General features: G+C 36.1%; 2 protein-coding genes across 2 annotated transcripts in view; one reads left to right on the top strand and one right to left on the bottom strand.

Annotated features, from left to right (window-relative positions):
- Window positions 1–21,679, bottom strand: part of LOC121423897 (fibropellin-1-like) — a 41,849-nt gene extending 20,170 nt beyond the window's left edge. The window contains exons 1-9 of the mRNA XM_041619428.1: window positions 21,156–21,679; window positions 17,267–17,355; window positions 12,231–12,470; window positions 11,089–11,251; window positions 10,299–10,426; window positions 9,266–9,523; window positions 8,628–8,753; window positions 2,612–2,722; window positions 1,813–1,926 (exon numbers count right to left, since the gene is read on the bottom strand). Coding sequence (XP_041475362.1) covers window positions 1,813–1,926; window positions 2,612–2,722; window positions 8,628–8,753; window positions 9,266–9,523; window positions 10,299–10,426; window positions 11,089–11,251; window positions 12,231–12,470; window positions 17,267–17,345 — 1,219 coding nt within the window. The 5' untranslated portion in view covers window positions 17,346–17,355; window positions 21,156–21,679. The remainder of the gene's footprint in view (window positions 1–1,812; window positions 1,927–2,611; window positions 2,723–8,627; window positions 8,754–9,265; window positions 9,524–10,298; window positions 10,427–11,088; window positions 11,252–12,230; window positions 12,471–17,266; window positions 17,356–21,155) is intronic.
- LOC121423898 (5-hydroxytryptamine receptor 1-like) lies at window positions 5,203–8,497 on the top strand. Its single transcript, XM_041619429.1, has 2 exons — window positions 5,203–6,047; window positions 6,423–8,497. The coding sequence occupies exons 1-2, from the start codon at window positions 5,405–5,407 to the stop codon at window positions 6,620–6,622; spliced, it is 843 nt and encodes a 280-aa protein (XP_041475363.1). The 5' UTR covers window positions 5,203–5,404; the 3' UTR covers window positions 6,623–8,497.
- Window positions 21,680–24,690: the final 3,011 nt, after the last annotated feature.

Genomic DNA, 24,690 nt, shown 5'->3' with positions numbered 1-24,690 from the left:
GGTGACGAATGAATCAACAGGTTAGGGTGACAAATGGCCATTCGGTAGGGTGGTGAATGGCCCACCAGGTAAGGTGACGAATGGGTCATCAGGAAAGGTGACGAATGGGTCATCAGGTAAGGTGACGAATAGGCCATCAGGTAGGGTAACGAATGTGTCAACAGGTTAGGGTGACGAATGGGTCATCAGGTAGGGTGACGAAAAATATCAGGTAGGGTGACGAATGAGCCATACGGTAGGGTGACGAATGGATCAACAGGTTAGGGTGACGAATGGGTCATCAGGTAGGGTGACGAATGTGTCATCAGGTAGGGTGACGAATGGGTCAACAGGTAAGGTGACGAATGGGTCATCAGTTAGGGAGACGAATGTGTCATCAGGTAGGGTGACGAATGGGCCATCAGGTAAGGTTGGCGAATGGGTCAACAGGTTAGGGTGACGAATGGGTCATCAGGTAGGGTGATGAATGGGTCAACAGGTAGGGTGAGGAATGGGTCAACAGGTAGGGTGAGGAATGGGTCAACAGGTAGGATGAGGAATGGATCAACAGGTAGGGTGACGAATAGGTCAACAGGTAGGGTGACGAATGGGTCATCAGGTAGGTGACGAATGGGTCAACAGGTAGGGTGACGAATGGGTCAACAGGTAGGGTGACGAATAGGTCAACAGGTAGGGTGACGAGAGGGCCATCAGGTAGGGTGACGAATAGGTCAACAGGTAGGGTGACGAATGGGTCAACAGGTAAGATGACGAATAGGTCAACAGGCAGGATGACGAATGGGTCAACATGTAGGGTGACGAATGGATCAACAGGTTAGGGTGATGAATAGGTCAACAGGTAGGGTGACTAATGGGTCAACAGGTAGGGTGACGAATGGGTCAACAGGTAGGGTGACGAATGGGTCAACAGATAGGGTGATGAATGGGTCAACAGGGTGACGAATGGGTCAACAGGTAGGGTGACGATTTGGTCAACAGGTAAGGTGACAAATGTGCCATCAGGTAGGGTGACGAATGGGTCAACAGATAGGGTGATGAATGGGTCAACAGGGTGAGGAATGGGTCAACAGGTAGGGTGAGGAATGGGTCAACAGGTAGGGTGACGAATGGATCAACAGGTAGGGTGACGAATAGGTCAACAGGTAGGGTGACGAATGGGTCATCAGGTAGGTGACGAATGGGTCAACAGGTAGGGTGACGAATGGGTCAACAGGTAGGGTGACGAATAGGTCAACAGGTAGGGTGACGAGAGGGCCATCAGGTAGGGTGACGAATAGGTCAACAGGTAGGGTGACGAATGGGTCAACAGGTAAGATGACGAATAGGTCAACAGGTAGGATGACGAATGGGTCAACATGTAGGGTGACGAATGGATCAACAGGTTAGGGTGATGAATAGGTCAACAGGTAGGGTGACGAATTGGTCAACAGGTAGGGTGACGAATGGGTCAACAGGTAGGGTGACAAATGTGCCATCAGGTAGGTGACGAATGGGTCAACAGATAGGGTGATGAATGGGTCAACAGGTAGGGTGACGAATGGGTCAACATGTAGGGTGACGAATGGATCAACAGGTTAGGGTGATGAATAGGTCATCAGGTTGGGTGACAAACAGGTCATCAGGTAAGGTGACGAATGGGCCATCAGGTAGGGTGACGAGAGGGCCATCAGGTAGAATTGCCAAATTAGTGGGATGACAAACTTTCGCCAAATTGACTATTATTTTTTAAATTCTAATAAACTCTTCTACAAATATATTGATTGATAGAAGGCAAGAAGGAAATACCGCACCAGCCTTTATCAAAATACTTACATATTTCACAGTGTATTCCCTCGAATCCCTCTGGACAAATGCACTCGTAACCGTATATATCGTCAATACATGTTGCATCGTTTAGACAAGGAGTCGGTTCACATTGATTGATCTCTATAAATGATAATAATCAGAAGTTCAGTTTGATTTCTCTCTATTTATTCAAATCAACAACTTTCTGGGTGGACTTGACCTTGAAGTTTAAGAGAATGTTTTTAAAAATACCAGCGAACGTGTCCCTGGAGTAATATGAATTAATTTATTAACTTTAAGAAATCAGCTTTTTATAATATATTATTTTATCCCTTACATGAGCTTTGTGGCGATTTCTTTATATTATTAGAAGTCCTGAAACGATTATTATTGTGCGTCATACGCAGGTTATTTTCCCATAAGTCAAAGAGTATCATTATTTAGTCTTCCTTTTTGAGGGGTATCAACGATCAATTCGTATGAAAATGACTGAAGAAAATAAAAATCTAAAGACCCTGAGAAGATATCTTAAAAAAATATGAAATAATTTATAAAGGTTGATTTAAAAAAACGAAAAATCTTTACAAGACATTGAAAGAATCTGATTATCACATTACATGTCTTTTTTTAAACTTTAAAAATATCTGAAACCCTTTTACCCCAGTGCTTAAACTGGGGTAATATTATTGCAGAGTTTGAGCGATACCAATATTGTAAAATATTTATGATATCATAGTAATTTTTTAAGTTGAAAATTGGTCTAGTTTTTTTATAAAGCGTTATTCATGAGATTTACTTCTATAAGAGAAAATGACCTAGTCTGTACCTTCATTGCAGAAGATTCCACCGTGGCTAGGGGGACATTCACAGGTAAAGGCATTGATAAGATTAACACAGGTCCCGTTATGACACGGGGACGAATTGCATTCATTCAGCTCTGCGATATAAAAATATGAAACACAGACCACAAATCACGAGATGAAAGAAACACATTACTTCACTCCATTGTTGATGTTGATATAATGATAGCATTGATGATGATGATGATGATAATAGTAATGATGATAATAACAACAATAATAATAATGATGATAATGATAATAATTAGGATAACACTTATCACTATTACAACTACTACAACAACTACTCCTACTACTACTACTACTACTACTACTACTACTACTACTACTACTACCACTACTACTACTACTACTACTACTACTACCACTACTACTACTACTACCACTAGTACTACTAGTACTACTACTACTACTACTACTACCACTACTACTACTACTACCACCACCACTACTACTACTACTACTACTACTACTACTACTACTACTACTACTACTACTACTACTGCTGCTGCTGCTGCTGCTGCTACTACTACTGCTGCTGTTGCTGCTGCTGCCGCTGCTGCTGCTAATATGTTGTACTGCAACTACTACTTTGACTATTATTACCACTAGTGTACGTTCTGCGTGGTTTTACGACAACAGCTCGAAAGAAAGCTTAGGAAATACAGCGCTGAAGGGTTGTAGTTTATTTCAATTGTTTATCCTTTTTAGTTAAAAAAAAACACGATTTGTTTTCACCAAGTCTCCTATGTACACTTTGACGGTGTTTAATCATTGAATTGGTTAAACCCAACACCATGCAGTGTCACTATTGAATCGACACCACCACACTGTCGAAAACCACGAACCCTGATTTCATATTCAACACGTCGAAGTGTACATGTGACACATAAATTTTTACTTGTAACACCACACCAGTAATTTTCCGTTGTGCTTAATACTGAGTTGTATGAGATTAAACATCAGTGGTGTTTGATATGACACCACTCTCTTTGCAGTGTAAATTGGTTTGGTAAACTGAAACTTACATAACAATAATGATGCATTGTTAAAAAATCAAGTATACTCTTTTATTCAAACTAATTTACCTTTCTGTCATTCACAATAGTTCTGAAGGTCATTAATTGTAGGTTTAATGGATTTTTGTCAAAAATGAATTCGCTGCGATATATCATTCATATATATATATATATAGAATGCCATGAATGTATTTTTTTAAATAAATACTGTAAAAAATGTTTATGAAGACAAACCATTCATACCTCAATACAATGATACGAAACTGATACATAGACGTCTGTATAATAGTAAGAAACTAGAATGTCTACATTTTAAACGGAAATCAGAATATAAATATTTTAATACTATTAGAGTATTTGATTCATACTGAATATTTTACAGAAATTTGTTATTGAACCGTGAATTGGATTGCGTGACAACATACATTGAAATTGATTTCAAAGTTTGCTGATATACCATCTTAATAAACACATACTCTACAATTGGGTTGCTGAGTCATTTGTATCATTGTTTCACTCTTTGACATCCAAGAGAGAAAAACAATCTTATTCGGGGGTATTTTCTTTATTTTCCCGTAAGATGTATACATACTGCCTAATTAAGTTGATATCATCTATGTTTAGCCAATTGTGACAATCCAAGAAGAACAATTGGATCTTATAAATATTGATACTTAGTTCATCCCTTTACAACTACAAAAAACTCCAAAATGAAACCAAAGTTAAATTTTAATCATATGACCTGAGTGATGCTGTTCTGGGAGACAAGTCACGTGATGATTTAATAGCCGTGAATAGGCTCAATTCGACATCAGACGGGATAAATTGAGTACTATTTTAGTGTCCGTTAAATCTAACCATGCTCATTTTCGGAGCAGCACCTTCAGACAATCATTTCCCCCATTTTTACCAGGATGGATCCTCTTAATACGATGCCGACGTCTTACGATCAACCTGATGATGTCAGAGGTTATCATGAGTCGACATCGTTGGCGGTTGTCATTGAAGGTATCACAATTTCCACCATCTTCTTTGGAGCGTTGGCCGCTAACCTACTTGCAATGACGGCGATTCTTCGAGACAAGCTACAGCGTAGAAATCTTCATAACTGGCTCATTTTGAATTTGATTATAAATGATCTCGGCGTTACAATAAAAATAGCTACGGTAATGGTATCCGTGTTCGACCGCGGATACTTTCTGTTTCACAACAAGTTTATGTGCTTGGTGAGTGATACATTTTTTCTCAGTCGCTGTGGAAAATAATAAGAATATAAAAGCAACTGGTGTACAAAACTGACGTTTGTCTTAAACATAAAAGAATAAAAGCTCTAAAGAAATAATCAAATGCATTCATAAATATTTGGACAGAATGCTATATTCATGCATAGTAACCACCATCACTGGTTGGACCCAAAACTCTTATTTCTGAGTATTTACATTCCGAAAACGTGGTTGCATGGTTTTATTATGTTAAGGGGTAATATCGACGATTTTTTTTTGGTTTGCATTTCTACTGAATCAGATGTCATTTTACGATCGTTTGGAATTGAAAAAGCTTGAACAAAACAGGCGAAGATATTATCTACGTCTCATTGACCAGTTACTGGTAAATGCCCAGAATAAAGTTGTAACAAAACATGGCCTTCTGTTTGATAGAATAATAACTTCTCTTTTGCCTTGTGTTTGTACGCAGGTCAGCGGAAACGTTCTCTTTGTATTCGGAAACTTTGCGACAGTCATGGTCATCTCTGTTGATCGCTATTTGTCCGTCGTCTGGTCACACCGGTTCCCTCCTTCCAAGCCAAGAACCATTGTTTTCATTGCCATCACTTGGGCGATCGCCATTGGATCTTCATTTCCCTCTTTGTTCGAAGTAGTTTCTGAAATTAGTTATACACAGACGTCACACAGCTGTGCGCCTGATTGGAAGGAAAACTGTTCATACTATACCATCCTGAACATCATCATTTATGCCGTAATCGTACCTGCAATGGTTTTCTGCTATGTTGGTGTGTTCCTAAAAGTGTGGCGTCAACAAGAGTTGCTCCGGTCCAATGACGACAAGAAGCCAAGCGTCGTAAACACATCCATACTTGAACGACCCGTAGAAGGCAATGACGACAACAGCGATGACTACGGCAAGGATATACCAACGGATGGTAATGGCAGGCAGAACGAAGGCACTACTTCGTTAATTCTTACGCCAGAAAATTCCTTGGATTGTTCTAAATCATCAAGCACAGATAAACCCGTGGCGAAACACGTTAAAGGACGTACCAAAAAGGATACGCATCAGGAAATCATGACTAGGGTGATCAAAAATAAAAATCACAGGGTCTTGCAGAAGAAACTAAACATTGAGAAAAGGGTTGCCCTAACAGGTAAATGTTCTCTCTTTAGGTATACCATCAATTTAGTTACTTCCTGAGATCAGTTAGCTTTCTCTAGCTAGACTGTGTTACCTCGATTTTGCGAAATAGGTCATGTAGTGTATTGTTATCACTATACCATTAAGTTATGACTAAATGGATTATATGACTCAAATTCAGTTATCTAGCTTGACACAATAATTGCATTCACTCTGCAACTAATAAATAGACTCATCGTGTGTAATAGTCAAAGTTGATTATATCTGATAAACAAAACAAACAAATGTTTGTAAATACTGCATTTTTAATGTGATATTTTGAAACAGTTAAATAACAATTACATAATGATATCACAGATATCTTCTTGCCTTTGCTTTCCCTTTTCAGGGACCTTACTGGTGTTAACAACGCTGGTTTGTTGGGCACCGTATTGCATCGTTAGGTCTTGTGTGCTTTCCATCCGCGTCCCACATTGGTTGGTGGTGGCCGCAGTGTGGCTGGGGTACTCCAACTCCTTACTTGATCCTCTAATTTACACCTTTATGAATAGACGGACTGGACCGCTCTGTCGCTTCCTGAGGCGTTAAACCATACGACTAAACCCGATGCTTTGGTCGGTGAAGTAGCCAAGACCAGGAATCATAATCCCACGACGGAAGAGACATTTTGTTTCCATTAACATGATTAATAATGAATAAATGAAGAAAGCGTTCTTCTTTTACAGTCTAATTAAGCTTGCAGCCTCGCAGGTGAAAGCTTACTACAAACAGGTTCAATTTCATGATTGCTAAGAAGAATGTTTTCTCATGTCTTTATACCAATCAGATAGACATCCTCCGTGGTCAATACCGTTAATGTTTGTTGTTAGATGATCAGGTATATTCAACATGATGTCTGTGTAACTTTCCTTTTCATTTTTACATGGGAACGTATTGGGTCAATTAAAGCTTTTACCCACAAACTGTTCATGAAATGTAGCATACTAATCGGATGAAGAAGACATTTCTTTCCCTTTGTACTATGTAAATACAATAATTGATATGATAAACATGCAGGAATTTTCAATGCTAATAATTTTGCACTAGCGTGAATCCAAGCGGTGAATCTATTTTCAGGGGGGGGGGTGTATGATCTATTGTTTCATCCAATCCCAACCTGAATAGTATAGTGTCACAGATTTGCACCAATATTGTTTTGAGTCATCAGTGTAGCTGAATAAAATCGTATAAGATATGGAAAAAGTAATCACACGAACTGTTTAATAACAGCTTTAATTTGATCAATGTCATCAGTATCCAGTATTTAAATATACATTTCACTGAGGTATGGAGTATGGGGTATGCCTATTCTTGTACGAACAACTCCCTCTTCCTCCAAAGGTGCCAAAATAGAATCTCTACTCATCCACCCAGTGCATTTGAATGAATGACTGATTCATCATAACAGTTATAACCGTATTTAAAAGTCGATGGAATCCCAACATTCATAATAGAACCATACTCACTTGATGCACTGGATATAACCTTTGTAATAACGCCAATCGCAGGAATTTGTCAGTGGCAAAGTTCAAAGGATCATAATCATCAAGTCTGAGCCCACGGACGTTTTTAGAATGCAAAGATGGGCCAATTAAAGAAATTCAACGTCATTTCAATAGAAATGTACACATTAACAGTAGTGTTAATCATTTGATGATTATGAATAACTATCGCTTCTGCCTTGAAAACTGGGGGATTACTGTTAGGCCATCCCTTTCTCCAGAATGTGGGGAAGATATCCAACATTCCCCTCTAACCGGATTTACGTTATTGCTTCGACATACCGAACCAGGGCCCCATCTTACAAAGAGTTACGATTGATCCAATCACTCGCAACTATGGAACGCCAGCAAAGTCAACATATAAAACGCATGATTGTTAAAAAATGTCTAGATATGATTGGGTATCCATGAATTAATTAATCTCTTGAAAATTTAGTGTGTTCTCCTTTGTTTACGAAGGGCATTTTGCAAGTTTCTTGTAGAAAAAATTATGACACTGATGGATTTACATAGAGTTATGATTGATTATATCAATCGTAACTCCTTGTAAGTTGGGGCACTGGTTTCCTTTTTGGGACAAAAAAGAACGAATCCTCGAACCAACCTTCGCTATAACGAATGTTACCAGTCTCGATCTCCATACGTCAAGAACTTAAAAAAAAACCAACAAGTGCACACCTAGTTACAAATAATGCAAATAGCATTTCCATTTATTTGATAGCAAGATAAAAGAGCATTGTAGATTAAATGCCTTACTCTAGGGCATAGTTGCCGCGTCTGGGGATCGAACTCCGGACTTTCCATGTATAGCCAGGCGCCTTAGACCACTCGGCCACGGCACCTCCACTCATCAGAATGCATTTGATAATCGAAGTCAAAGTTTTCTCAAACTGCATGAAATGCTACAGTCACACGAATAATACTGGCCCAAGTCCGATCAATACAATCATTATATTGCGCATGACATATCATTGGTCGGTTTAGAGTCTGTTTCAATGGTGGGACTGTAACAGCAGAGGGCGTTTTTTTTACTAGTCTTTCTTCAGACTTACCATCTAAGCATGTCGCTCCGGTGTAGCCAGGGAAACAGAGACATTCCATTGTACCATTGTTATCATTGCAGACTCCATTAAAACATGGTTCCGTCCCATCAGCTTCACAAGCACTAGCTTGACGATCTTTGAGAACAAAACAAAATGATTCCATTTATTCTTTATCATTTCTAGAAAATCATTGATCTCATTACTTATTAATAGGGCATTTATATCATGTTTTTTAATTATCTCTAAATTCATTTTGGGCCTGAAATATAATTTTCTATGTCGGGAGCCTCACTTTCAATTTTTTTAATGTTCCATCAGCATTAGTTTACATGATACATTGTAAATCATTTGAATATCTTTCAATCGAATTGTATAGATCTAATGCTTTCTACATATTTCAATGCATTTATACAGAGACAGAAATGTTCGCAATGATTTCAGTCATAGACGAGTTTTATTTCATTAAAACTGAATTAATTGATGCGAGGAACAAGTTCGAACGTTGAAGTTATGGTTTAATAATTTCTAACATGGTTACAGACACAACGATTGGATCATGATTAAACATGATTAAACAACTGACTGTTACCATGGTAACTGTCAGAGAAAGAAAAGTTCATGGAACGGTCCTCATGGGGGGCGCTCACCTTGATTAATCACGATACCAGCTGGGCCTTCAAAGGAACCGATAAACTCAAATTTGCTCTGCGATCGATCAAGCGCAATCACACGTTTATAGTTAGCATCGGTGAAATATATATCATCATCACTTCCACGGAGTGCTATACCGAATGGATGGATGTCGACACCAGCGGAAGTATAGATGTGAAGTCGACGATCGCTCCCATCGAAAAGAACAGATTCGATCTGGTCAACACTGGCATCACACCAGTACAAACGTGAATCTATTATTGAAACAGATGGACAAAAACGATTTTAATATACTTTTGATAATGATAATCATGATAGTGGCTAATTTTACAAAGCGCACAGCGGCACATGTATCCCTTTTGGTATTCATGGCGCTTCAGTATAGAGTTGGGACTGGATAAAAAAAAATTATCTGTAATGATTAATAACATAACTGTCGGCAAAGACTAGGCTTGGTGGACACATTCGACGAGCAAAAAATGAATCGATAAAACTACAGAAAGAAAGCTAAAAATTAGCTCTTTTCTTCCAAAGTTTCATGAAACACAAAGTATTTGTTTCAAGTATTCGTTTGATCTGTTTAATTGCAGGCACGTATTACATTCAAATTTAAAGTAGGCGTATTCCAGAAATCGTCATCTTCTATAAAAAGTTGATGATATCTAAAGTATTTGTGTTTGCAAGTGATCTTCCATACCCTTGGCTTGAGGGCCAGTGGCGTAGTAAGCCAAATATATATTTACATTTGGGGGCGGGGGGAATACTGACATGGTTTATGGTGCAAAATTGCTCCAAAGCGAGAAATCTGATTTCGTTATAGATTCAAACATAAAATCCATAGAATAATATTTCACCCTTATTCATTTCCTCCTTGTCCTTTTCTCCTATTTTTCTTGGTCGTGAAATGTTTGGGGGTCGTGGAACATCCCGACACCCCCCCCCCTCCCCTCCAGTACGCCAGTATTGAGAAGGATTTGAAGGCCCTGCCGATCACACACTCTATCGTTTAGAACACGAATGATTGATTACCCGAGCCATCGATCGCGACTCCGTTCGGCCAAGTGAGATTTTGAGAGACAATGACTGACCGATTCGTCCCGTCAATGTTCGCTCTCTCAATTTTAGGATTTTCGCCCCAGTCACTCCAAAACAGCAGTCTAAAATGAATGATAGATGGATATAAACAACGAGCTGTCTTATAAACAAGTAATCACAGATAAAGCTCGTCCCAAATATTCATTTAGGTCGGTCGAAGCTTAAAAATTATTTAATCACAGATAATGCATTTCGAGACTTGAAAATTAACTTACCTTGAGGCTTTAAATTCGTTTAAGATAATCATTATGTTCGTAATTCAGCAAATCATTATTTTTGCTGAATATCAAGGCATATTTGAATGCTTGCCAATTTGAAAAATGATTATTGACCTTTACCCCTGTTCCAATATTTCAACTTCAGTCTTATAAAATGTACATCCTTCTGGAATGCTGAATAACTTACCCATATATTGTTTAATTATAATAATAATAGTAATGATAATAATAACAACAATAATAACAATAACGGCATATTTACCCAGGGTAGCCACTTCAGTTCCGAAAACTGTTCTTCCAGTGGGTCCTGCTATTATTATTACCCCGGCTTTATAAAATTCATATTGCAATATTTAAAAGCAAACAAAATATCAACACGTGTCGTATATAACAGGACAATTTAATTTCTGAAAAATATATGAGGTCGTCTTGACACCCCCCCCCCCTTGATGACGCCCCTAGAAAAAAAACTATCGGATATAATTTGTTAATGATCCAGTACAAACCTTTGTCTCACGGATAGTGCGATGCCACGCGGTTTATCATGTCCGGTCTCTGCGATAACCGTTCGGTTTGAACCGTCTAAATTGGCGGTTTCCACTCTATCCGTACCGGAATCGGTCCAGTACATGCGATCGTTATCAATATCTATCACCAAACCTTGTGGTGCTGCGTGGAAAAGAAAAAAAATGTAGATTTTACTCTTTCTAAAACTTTTTAAAAATCCAAATTGTTTTTATTCATATTTTGGAAATAGAACGCACAAACTTTGATTTTGTGTGTTCCGAACGTGGAACGTCTATAAAGGAGAAGAAAACCCAGATGTTGTCTTAAAGACAGATTTTTTAATTGACTACAACCAAAAGCCTTCTTCAAATTTTTATTCATTTTTACCTAAAATGATGTAGATCTAGATGAAAGAACACCCTTAAATCATAGCACGTAACATACAACATTCTACACTAAAATGTGCAAGATATTCAAAGGCAAAATCATTCTCAACAAGACGACCTGAATAGAAATAAATAGTTTGATAATAAAGAAGAAAGGTTTTTCTTTTTAAAAAGAATATACATACACACTTCTAATATACATGTATACACATTTATATATGGATCAAAAACGTCATACAATTTCACATATTGTCTTCATACAGTCATAGCAAAACAAATCTGAAAGTTCACGTTTTTTTGCAAATCAAACGTTTATTCAGAGTTACTCAAATTTTCGACGTTCCCTTCATCTTCATCAGAAGTAACCATGAGGATCAATTCTTATCAGAGGGCGCATCCTATTGGGTCCCCGAGATGAGCCCTATATAAAATAGCATATAATTAGAGAGAGCGAGATAGATGTAGAGGGAAATAATGAAAATATGTAACTCATTTATGTACTATAGTTAAATGCCTGGTCACACCGCCCGAGCGTTGTTGGAGCGGTCGTGGAGCGGTAGGGAGAGAGGGTCTAATTTCGCTCTCAAAATTGGGGGAAAAATCGACAACAAAAATCGGAAAAAAAAACAATCGAAATCGAAAGTGGTGAACGGTAGCGGGTGCATGGTGGTGATTTTTTTTTTCTCCGCTCCACGACCGCTCCAACAACGCTCGGGCGGTGTGACCGGGCCTTTAAAGAATAATAAACTACTTACAACTCAGACCAGATACGACCTGTTCGTTTTGTGATCCATCGATATTTGATCGAAAGATACCGTCTAAAGCTACATCAGTCCAGTACAACATCCGATATCGTAAGTCATACTGAATAGCGATGGGAGTCGATACATTTGCCAGAGGGAGCAAGTAGAATTTGGCCCCTTCGAAGCTACTGTCATCGGATACATACGCAATGTAGATACCTTTAGTCGTGTAGTCGCATACAAACATCTCGTCTGAGTAAAAGAAATAGACAAAATAAAATTGCAAGAATCGAATCTTATACTGAATGAGAGACGAGTGCATTTGTTTTGTATATAGACCTACATAAAAGCCATAGGCGGATCCAGGGGGGGGCCCGGGCCCCCCCTATTGCGGAGCAGAAAAAAGAAAAAAAGGAAAAAGAAAGGAAAAAAGAAAAGGAAGGGAAAGGAGAGGAGAAAAGAAGAAAGGCAAACATAAGAGGAGGAACATGATTGAAAAAAATAACATGAGGGGAAGACTTTGAAATTAATTTTTTGAAAAATCTATTTGTTAGGATATAAAATTTTCGCTCGCGCTTCGCGCTCTTATTGTCTTTTAGGGGATTTGCATAACTTGCTCAATATGGAGCTTGAAATATCAATCTTTTTCAGGCCATAATATTAACAGATTTCGCGCTCTCATGCTTAGGAAGAGAAATAAGAAGATAGTCATCATTTTCTTATGATGACATAATGCCCTTGGCTTATAGAATGTCCCGGACCTATATAAAAACTCAAAGTAATAATAATAAATTACATCAGCTCTTTTTTAACTGTCATCCATCACAATTTTTCTGAATAAAACCTCTTTTTTGCTATTCGAAGAGTAGTTGTTAAGATATTTTTATAAGACGTGTATCTATTCCGTGAAACATCATTTGGATTTGATATATAAGAAACATACAGATTATTTTTCCGATTGATAGACCTTAAGTTAATATCAATTTTGAAACCCATGGTAGCTTTGGAACACGTTTATAGTCGTAATTTCGATATTTTTTTAAAGGAACACAAGAATCTAATCATTGAAACATTTCAAAAATAAGTATGTCAAAGGAGTCATCGACATTCTCTTTCGAGTTATAAACGTCAGACCAATCAACAGAGATTAAATTTTCTTGGAGGCGTTCAATATTTTTGTCACTAAAGTTGCGACAGATCCTATATTTCTTTTCCATTTTTGCGAGTGATTTCATTGTTTGGATATGGGTAAAAATAAGAAAATGATCGGAAATGTCTGTCGTTACAATGCCAGCTTTCGGAAGAGGATGAGAGTTACAGAATATTATCTATAAGCGTAGCAGAATGATCAGTAATACGGGTTGGTCTAGAAATAATCGGCAAAAAAGTAGAAGTTAACATTAATTCAAGGAAATCGTTTGTTACAGAGTGATTACTGGTCAAGAGATTAATATTGAAATCACAAGTGATGATACAATTGTTATTTATCAATTCTCCGTTTTGCAAAAGTTCACAATTTTCCGACAAATTAAGTGTTTGCAATACAGAGCTTAAATTGACCCTTTGTTAGATCGGAATATCATATGTTTTTAGCTCGCGCTTTGCGCTCGCTTTATTGATTTTCATGATAAGAAAGGTACTTAGAATACCCAAATTCTAGGTCGAAATCTAAAACACACGTTAATTCAGATACGCAGATTGTTCTCTATTTAAATCAATATCCAGTTTCAGATCACAATATCAAAAAGTGTCTGCTCGCGGATAAATAACTTATCCTTTTCATGATTTACAAAACATGAATAGAGTGTCCAGAATTTTTCTGCTTCGTGCTCGCATCAATAAAGTTTAGTTTATATACTTAGAGTCCTTCCAAGATTACAAAAAGTGCTTAGCATTTCCATTATTCAGGTAATAAAGGTCAAAATTTTTCAGCTCGCGCTTCGCGCTCACAATATTTGAATGTTGAAATATGTAACGTCTTCATGGCTAAATGCAAGCAGTCCATAACAGGTACAATTTCGAACAGTTCAAAACGTATACAAAAATTTTCTGCTCGCGCTCTGCGCTTGCATTATTAATGTAAGGAAGATCCCCACTTACTCATCCTTTTCATGATTTACAAAACTAATTGAATAGAGTGTCTTGTTCAGTAGGTCTAAATCTCGAAATTTTTTGCTCACACTTCGTGCTCGCATGTTTAATTATATACCTATTCTGTTAAACAAAACGTGCTAAGAATTTCCATTCCTTAGGTAAAAATGTCAAAAAATTTCATTATTTGATTTTTAAAAATGTGTAACGTCTTCGTGGCTAATTGCAAGCAAGTATTTAAAAGTACCCTTTCCATCACTTCATTTCTGCTCACTTTTGACGTTCGTATAGTAATCATTACCTTGCATACACATCTTTTTTTCGGGAAGACAAACATTTCCCAGAAAAATCAAAATTTTAGGAATAAGTACATAAGATTTCCAAAAAAATTAGCTCGCGCTCCGCGCTCGCATTATATAAATAAGGGTTATGGTATTATACATTTATGTTTCCTAAGAATAAAGCTAAAAAGTGACCATTAGGACTACCCCTTCAAAGAAAGAAAAAATCCCGGCAAAAATCATATTTGAGCGGCCGATCGGGGAAAATATGGCTGAAAAAAATTCCGGGCCCCCCCTATTGGCGAAGGCTGGATCCGCCCCTGCATAAAAGCTACCAATTAATTAAGAAAACACACTTAACAGTAATATAAAGTCAATGGAGTGCGATATTAATTTCTTTATTAATATCAATCTAAATACTGTAAAAGAAATAGGGACTGAATATTTAATGTAATGGTCACTGTAATGGTAATAATAATATTATATAATAGTTAATACTGTAAAGATCTATGAACAAGAATGTCAACTTCACTTGTATTGGTAAATACAATGGTAATGATAATGGTAACTGATCTGTTACAGTACACAGCAAAAGCTGTGGTGTTAACAGGTGTACATAGAGGACTACATCAGTTATTTTACACCGGTGTTAAATTGGTGGTGTTAGTGTTACACCTATAGGTGTTATTACAACACTTATGGTTGTTACATTTACACTCTTTGGTGTCATGTTCAATCTCTAGGGTGTTATTTTAACACCTCAGGGTGTGGTCCTCTATTAACACCAATTGGTGTCAGTTTTAACACCACAGTTTTTACAGTGTAATACGAATCTAATGATAACATTAATAGTAACTGAGGTAGTAGGCCTAATGGGACTGCGATGGTTATAATAATAATAACTAATAATAATATCAACAGTTATGAGAATGCAATGTTAACATAAATAGTAACTTTAATACTGCAATGGTAATAGTGATAGTAACTATAGTAGTAATAATAACCGTAAAGGTAATAGGAATGTAATGTTAACAAGAAATGCAACTGCAATGCAAAAAGTAGCTGCAATATTCATAATGACAAATGATAATGACATGTATAGTAAAAGTAATAGGAACGTAATATCATCAGGAATAGTAACTGCAATAATAAATAGTAGTAACAGTAATAAATAGTATAATAGTAAACTATAGTAATACTGATAGTAGAGATAATAGGAATGGAATATATTAACTTGCATAGTAACTAAAATAGTCATTGTAACTGCATGGCAATAACAATGATGACATTTTAAAATAATAATTTAAAAAAGGTAAAAGGAATGTGATATGAACAGAAATAGTAATTCAATAATAAAAGTAATGTTACCTTTATCCTAACTGTAAATGTAATAGGAATATTACACTAACTAAAACAGTGTTTGTTCTTGTCTTTTGAAATTTTATTGATCCTAAACTATTGGTGTACATTGTAGCAACATGATCAAATATCAATCGAATACAAACAGTATAATACATCGTTACATTACATACAGTTATATATGGTGTGAATTAAGGCATTTATCATTAAAATCATTTGAAATGAGATCTTCAAGTGGGGACCTTTTCTCATGATAAATTTGTTGAGATTCTATTGGTATCAAGACAGTGTCTTGTTATGGCACTTTTGTATATAAATATACATTTCCAACATCAAGATCACATGGTTTAATAACATTACATAATGGACCTTTCCTGTCCTTGTTAAATCCTACCATATGGGGCGATTCCATACGTGTCGTACAGCATGTTGAGAATAGTCTCTTTGTTGAATACTTGAGCAATATTTTTTTTTTCAGTGATAAAGATATAGTGGGTAGTCATGTGAAAAACTGATAACCAAAAAAAAAATGTTTGATAATAGGTGAATTAAAGGCGTAAATGTTGCGTGTCGTACGGGACTGAGAAATGGTATATTACCAATTCGTCTACTGCCAACTCGTCCACTCACCACATCATGGTCTATTTTCATTCAGTCTAATGCCATTCCGTCCATCAAAATTTCGTCTAACAACCATTTGTTACTTTAACCATTTGGTCAAATCATTACTTCGTCTAATAACCATTTCGTTTATGACCATTTCATCTCATAACCAGTTGGTCTAATATCAATTTCATTTTTATTTATTTTGCACAATTAACACTTAGTCCTATTAGACCAAAAGGGCATATGGACTAAACGGCTATTAAACCAACTGGTTATTAGACCAAATGAAAGTAGACCATGTGGTAGTGGACGAACTGATGGTAGACCAAATGATAGTAGACGAGTTGGCAATTGGACCAATTGAAATTAGGAGAATTGGAAATAAACCCTCAGAAATGTCCTGTACGACACGCAACATTTTCACATCTAATCACCCATGGACAAAATATTTTTGTTGGTTGTCATTTGTTTACATGACTACCAGTGGTACTTTATCATTACCACAAAGCAAAATTGATGAAAGTTCCTTGTTTGTTTGGACAGTAGATTGAAAAAAATGTGGTGACAATGGCTGATTTTTCTAGCATGGAATCACCCTTTTTGGATCAAATATGTTTCCAAGTCTTTCAACAAATGTTCGCCTGTGGTTTGAAGTGATATCGCATTCATAACCACAATAGTAAATGTAATGTGAATAGTAATGAGACTTACCAGCGTAAATGAGATGTAGTCCTCCTACTGTTAGTAGGATACGGATTGCGATATTCATCATGGTCAACAGTGATGCCATCCTCTCTCAACTGGTAATGGTAAATAAACAAGATCGAAACTTTTCATTCATTTGAATCTGTTTCATTTTGCTTATTTCCATTTACAGCAATATGAATCATGAAATTGGGATATTCCATAGGCGGATCCAGGGGCCCGAGCCCCCCCCCCCCAATTGGCGGAGCAAATTAAAAAAAGAAAAAGGGAAAGAAAGGGGGAAAGAGGAAAAAAGAGAGGAGAAAAAAGAAGAGGAGGAAGACGAGTGAATAAAATAAGATGAGGGGAAGACTTGGAAAATAAAAAGAATCTTTTATGTTATGATCGGGGAAAATATGCCTGAAAAAAAATCCGCCCCCCCCCCCCATCGGCGAAGGCTGGATCCGCCCCTAGATACATTTACTGACTTTGCATATTTATTCAGGAAAGTCTGGTTCTGTAATTCATAGACCTACAAATAAATATGGTATCAAACATGACAAAGCCCTGACTTTTATAGCGCAATTTCACAAATTGATTAAAAATGAACAATAAAGTGTTTATGAGAGTTTATAAATAGACTGACCTTTTTAAGATTGCAACCTCGTTTAAGTAAAATATATCATTGAATAATAGAATAGAATAAATGAAGAATAGCATATCATTGAATTATACAGAAAAAAAGGAAAAAAATCAAGCAAACGTACAGGCCTAGATGTTGTGAAAGTCAGTTTAGGTCAAGCTAAGTCCAGTTTCATTCAACAAGAAAGAAATATTTTTCGGAAAGTTAAAATGGTTTAAATTGTCTAACTGAAACATATTTGTTGGCTGGATGACTCTAACAAACAAAAAAATCATGGAGAAGAGAGGGAGAGATGGAGGGAGACTGGGAGAGAGGAAATAAGATAGACAGTAATGGTTTGTGTGTGTAATCATGAGAGATAGAGTGAGGTAAAAATAAAAAAAGAAAACAAAAAGAAAAAGAGAAAAGGGAAAGAGGAGAGAGGGATAGCGGAGGGCTAGCGTATAGGACGATGAAGGAGGGAGAGAGAGGGGAGGGGGGAAGGGGCTCACGCGATACTTTGATCAAAATTAATCATTAAAAATAAAAAAAAAAGCGTGCATATCAACAACTCATCAATTCATCGAACAAATCTACATATAAAATAAACAATGATAAAAAATTACAATGGTATTAGCCTTGGTATAAGATTTAAAAGCGCTGGGCAAATAAACAACCACGTCATGGTGATTTATATATGAATTACTGCTATAGGGAAGTTTGCAAATTTCGCCTGCTTTATATACTCTTTATTAGAGGTGAAAAATGCAAACTCTTTATGAAATTACCCACTCTCGAGTCTATTGTAACTTGTCAATTATTATCGAAGGGCATATCTACCCAAGCCAAAAGTTTATTCGATTGAAAAAAAAAAAAGAAAACGATTTTCTAACAGAACGGTTGTATTCTGGTTGATATGCAAATGCCGGGATATTCGGCGACGTCACCCACTCACTACTTCTTTTGTATTTATTGTACGAAATATAAATTAATATTTTTTTCTTCATTACAGTGTAAAACAGGGTTTGATTCCTCCTAGGAAATGTGGGATTGCCATTGCTGTAACCTAATGTGATTTCTAAACAGGCTTCATTGCTATGTTTATTTCTATAAAAAGTATCCCCTCTTTATTATTAACTTTAATTTCCTTCATCTTCCTTTAGCTCCGTGTAAGTGAGGACCCCCCCACACACACACACAAATACACGCCATGCGTTGTTTGTGAGGAAAGAGTTTGGTAAACTTTTTGCCCTCTTCTTTTAAAAAATCCTTGCTCCGCCCTTTTTTTACATAATATAACACCCCTGAGCACAGACATGATAACCGTCGAACTTGGTGTAGAGTAATATATATAGACACAAGCGAGCAAGGCAAGTAAAAAAAATCGACCATTTAAAAATGAACATCTAAATTTTGTGACAGATTTGAACATAATATCCAGAAAATTATTTCACATTTGCAGTTTCCCTTTCATTGCTATTCTTTCTTCTTCTCTTTTCTATTTCTTCACGCTCGTGGAATTTTTTTTTTTGGGGGGGGGCAACGACCCCAACCCCCCTCCCTTCTGTATGCTGGTGCTCAAGAGTAACATGTAAACATGATGGTTGAAGTGAAACCGTGAATAATGTCAACATAGTTGGTATATCAGATTATGAATCAATACAATGAAAAGTACATGTGTGTGCCTGTCACAATAGTATACAGTGTGTAGAAAAAAAATGATATATGTTTTGGGGAAAAAAAAGAAATATGTCAAAATTATAATTTCTAATACATTGGTAGATGTTTACATGTCTCGTTTGTCAGAATGACACCAGAAAGACATATTTTTCCCACTTAATACTGAGCATTCTGTATATGATTTCAAAACAATTTTAATTGAATAACCTACTTCTGCTTTTACGAACCGTACTTTGCATTCCTGTAAGATTATGTTTTATTTATGTATGATTTATCATTTACATAGTCATAAATACATGCATATTCTCCATTTGTTCGAAGCATGGTTGAGGAGTACCGAAACATAACTTTATCTCTTTGGTAAGAATTTAGCAAGATATTTTATTCAAACAAAGTGCAACAAAAGGAAAAATTAATCAGACATGGAATTTAAATGCCAGTCATTCAGTTAAGAGAACAAGTACCAAATCGATTAATTTCATTCAATAAGTAATCTGCCAAAAAAGGTCGATAAAATTTCATTTTTTTAATGCCCCTATTAAGAGACATATAAAGGACTTCCATTGGTAGCCTAACTTTATTCAATTTCTCGTTCAGTGTGTCCATTCCTTTTCATGTGAATCCACAGCCAAGCGGAAAGATAGCAAACAATTCAGGCATCTTAAAAAAGGAATCGAAAGAGAAAATTATTTTTATTTGCTTCATTTTGGCACAAAGCGACTTGTGAAACTCTGGAGAAAAGGAAACAGTGTTTGCTCAAGTATGAATTCATGCTTTTTTTGTTGCTTACTTTACCTGATGAACGAGTCCATCGACACCAAAATATTTTTTTTTAAGATTTTGATGTTCAATTCCGACATTTTTTTTTACATTACATGTATATTATAATTTTGATTTTGTACACACACTGTAGTGCTGGAAATCTCTGTTATCGATTGTTTATATTCTGGAATGAACGTGAAGCTGACACGTGACTATGATGAGGTATGTGTTTATATATATATATATATATATATATATATATATATATATATATATATATATATATATATATATATATATATATATATATATATATATATATATATATATATATATGTATATATATATACACACACACATACATACATACATGCATATATATAATATCATCTAGAAAATGTGGGCGGTGAAACTGAACATACATAGAAATGTTTTTAATAAACGAGATGCGTATTGACCGAACAATCAATGCGACCTCCCCCCCCCCCCCTTCTTCTCTCCCTCTCCCCCTCTCTCTCCCTCTTCCTCTGACCCATTCTTCCTTTTTTCGTTGATCTCTTTCTTTTTTTCTTCATCTAGATGTCTGCCTTTCTGTTTATCTTTTTCTCTGTCTAATCATTTCTTCAAGATGTTAAGCGAAATTGCAACACGAATTCCACAGAACATGCCCTCATTATCATAATTGCAACGTCATAATTGTGTCAAAATATCATCAGCAACACATTCAAAATAAAGAGTGTTTGTAATCTAACAAAGTGCAACGTGAGATAGTCAGTCAGGCCATACAAGGTCTCAAATGTCAAATGACGGGTGAAAATCTGAAGAAAATGTAAATATCAAGAAATAACTTACGAATAAGATCTGCACCTCGTAACCGACACAGCTTTAGGTAGATGCCAATTAATGCGGCAGCGCACCACAATCCTGAACAAAATATGACCGAGCTATATGATTATTGATGGTGGAGAGCATTGTCTGTCTGCATCTATATGAGTCGAGAGAACTGTACCAGGTACCGGGGAATAATATTTGGGGATACACACCGCTGGACGCCAACAAAAGATTCCCCTATTTCATATTTGCAGTAGAGAACAACTCTATCCAATTTCAAAGAAATCATAATGCATTGTGATGTGTGTGCATTACTACAATAGACTGATAGCAGAGTACGAGCAACGGTGGCTGGGATGGCTCAGGAACACCATTTACCTGTATTAATAATGATTATCTAAGCACAGTGCATTGTCACTCTGATCGTGACATCGCTATGGTAGACTGCATTCATTGTCATATTGTGCTAAAAGAGCAGAATTAACTTAGACGCCATGCATGATAATATGCAGGGTTAATGTTTTATGAGAGAGAATATTTGCAGGGTGAAATGTTATATGGTACTGAAAAGGGAAAGGGAGATAGTTTGATGTAATAAGTATAAATATAATTAGACTTTTTCATGCTTTGTATTCAATATTCATTAAAAAAGAAGCGTTAACACTTTTTAAAGAACATAATAAAAATTTGCTATATAATCAGTGCGTCAACAACAAATCAAATACAATAAAATCAGGCAGGTCAGAGTACTAGTAACTAAAAACACCGATTTTTTTATTCTATGGTAATTATATACTGGCTTCAGCTCCCCCCCCCCCCTCTCCACTTTTTTTCCCAAAACCGTGTGCAAAAACGTAAAAATGACCATATGATTGTGATTTTTTTGCATGGTCATCCCCCTCCCCCACTTTGAAAACCGTTCCGCGGCCCTTGTACTGTGTGCCTCTTGTTATACCACAAATATTGCTAATGGTACTCTAGATTGGCATGATAAATGACAATATTACATTGTTTATATCTTCACACCAGTAAACTTCAATTCATTTTCTATAACTGAATGAATTAATGTGATAAGGTCCAATAATCACAAAGGTATGAACATTTTTTTTATTACACATCAGGAATTAGCCTCCCCGGCAATCCAAGACTAGTTTTGTATAGGTACAGCTAACACGTTTTGTAATCTATTCAAAACAGAAAGGGCATGGATTCAGCATTTCTAGATCTTATTTTAAACGTCTTCTTTTTTTACACAATAATATATTCTTGTTTATGAATAGAATAAATTTGAATAATGTAAGTACGTAACTATTCAAGATGAGATCATGGATTGAAAAAATGCGTTGATTCATTTCCTTGTAGTTATTGTTGATTAAATATATCATGATATTCAGTTTGAGTATGGGCCCACATTATTGTGGGCTCAAAATCTAAAAAAAAACAATAAAAGGAAATAAGATAAAAGAGTGAATGAAGACGTAATTAAACTACGTATTTTATTCAACGTAATAACGAAAGTTGGATTGAGAGTTATCCTGATCAGTGCTGAAAGAAGGCTCATAGCTCTGTGTTTAATGAATCATATCCCATGGAATTTAAGCCAGCTGTATGAAAATGAATGCTAGCTGACGATTATAAAGTTTTGTAAAATATGTTTTGGTAATTTTCACATTACACTCATTAAGAGTGCCATTATGGGACACGATGTATATCATAGTAGGCATACACATGGAAATGCTGTAGTACCCATTAGCTAAGTATAACGAAATGGATAAAGAAATATATAATTACACAGTAAATTTTGTCATCTTAGTTAGTCCAATATTAAAGCATCATCACCATCATCATCCTCTCCATCACCTTCATCTTCACCATTTCACCGTCATCTTCATCCTTATCATCTCCATCTTCATTGCTCAAATTAGATTACTGCTGTTTTTCATAAAATGTACTGTATATCGATTCTGCTGTATTAATGTATTATATTAATCAATGAGTTTTAACCTGGGGTTGTCATTTTTTCAAGCAATCTGCTTATGATGACAATCCTTCTCCTGCAAATTGTAAATGTTAACTAATTTGGTATGAGATCAATTTTGTTTGTAATGATAATTTTAGTACATTTAGTTATGATTCATGCCAAAAAAATTATCAATATACTATGTTTGTTATGTTATGGAAAATGTATTATATACGAATGATGTAATTGCAGAAGTAAACAATAAAATCAAATCAAATCAAATATTCCAATACATTTTTTCCGAGGTCCCGTAGAAGATCACTAGCGCAAGGGGAATCCAGCCCAAACAAAAAGGGTTATTTTAATAGAGAAAAAAAAAACAGACAAGCAGATAGGTGAGAGTTTGAACTACATCAGATAACTAATAAGAAAGTTCTTAATTTTTTAAAGTTGTAACAATTAGTAATCACTAATTTGAAGTCACCTTGGAGATTTCAAATTGGCCACATTGGTGATGCCATGGTGATCTAAAGCCAAGGACTATATTTTTGTCCAATACATGAAATTGATAAAATGCATTTTCCCCCGAAAGTTTTACTTCCAATTATACTTTGTTTCATGAGGACATAAAAATGATATACTTCCAGTGTAATATTTTAATTACTGCCCTAGGTGAATAAGCTAGGGTGAATGGACTCCGCTGACAAAAGATTAGAAATAATTCAAATTTTTTGCAGACCGTGTATAAATTCACGTCGCATTGCAATGTATTGTTATTACTTTATATGTTTTCAACAACAAACGGCATGTACAGTTGTCGTTTTTATATACCCACTCTATCGCCGTTTCTTCTCCTTTTCTCTTGGCTTCCTTTTCTGCTCTCTTGCTCCATTTCTCTGCCACCCCCCCCCCCCCCCTCTCAATATTTCGCTCCCTCTCTCTGTTGTTATATATCTTTCTCTTTCTCCTTATCATGACATGTTTATAACTCGAGTAAATATAGTTGTCATGCATTCATGTTAAGTGATAAAAGAAATGACAGTTTCGGCCGACTCTTCTTGAAATAGTTCAATATATATTCATCAATAACCATGATAACAATCACATCTGATGTGCTATTACAGGTTCAAATGTCATTATCAAAATACATCTCTACATCCAAACCAAGACATAGCAATTTCATCAAAGGGTTTGAAAGTGACTCTTTAATTGAGATGGTTTGGTCATAATAAGGCTAAGAACTACAGTATCCTATATATCTAGTCACGCTGGCTCTGAACATGTACACAAATATTTATATTCAGGTGGCAATTAAAGACAAGTTGGCAATTTGCATATACTCGTAACATTTTTTTTGCAAGAATATTCAAGCATAAATACCAATTAACCAATGATGGATCCAGAAAGAGTCAGTATGAGGAGACACAGGGGCAAGGGGTGGGGCCACAAAAAAATGTTCTACACATTTTCTAGTCTTTTCCAAAAAAATCACATATAATCCTCAAAGGGCGGGGCAACCACCACCCCCCCATTGCCACTATGTTTAATATTGCAAAGCACAAATTTCAGATTTTTCTGTGCCATACAATACATATA

This window comes from Lytechinus variegatus, chromosome 11 (assembly GCF_018143015.1).
Source record: "Lytechinus variegatus isolate NC3 chromosome 11, Lvar_3.0, whole genome shotgun sequence".
Lineage (NCBI taxonomy): Eukaryota > Metazoa > Echinodermata > Echinoidea > Temnopleuroida > Toxopneustidae > Lytechinus > Lytechinus variegatus.
This window is presented reverse-complemented; position numbering and strand designations above follow the sequence as displayed.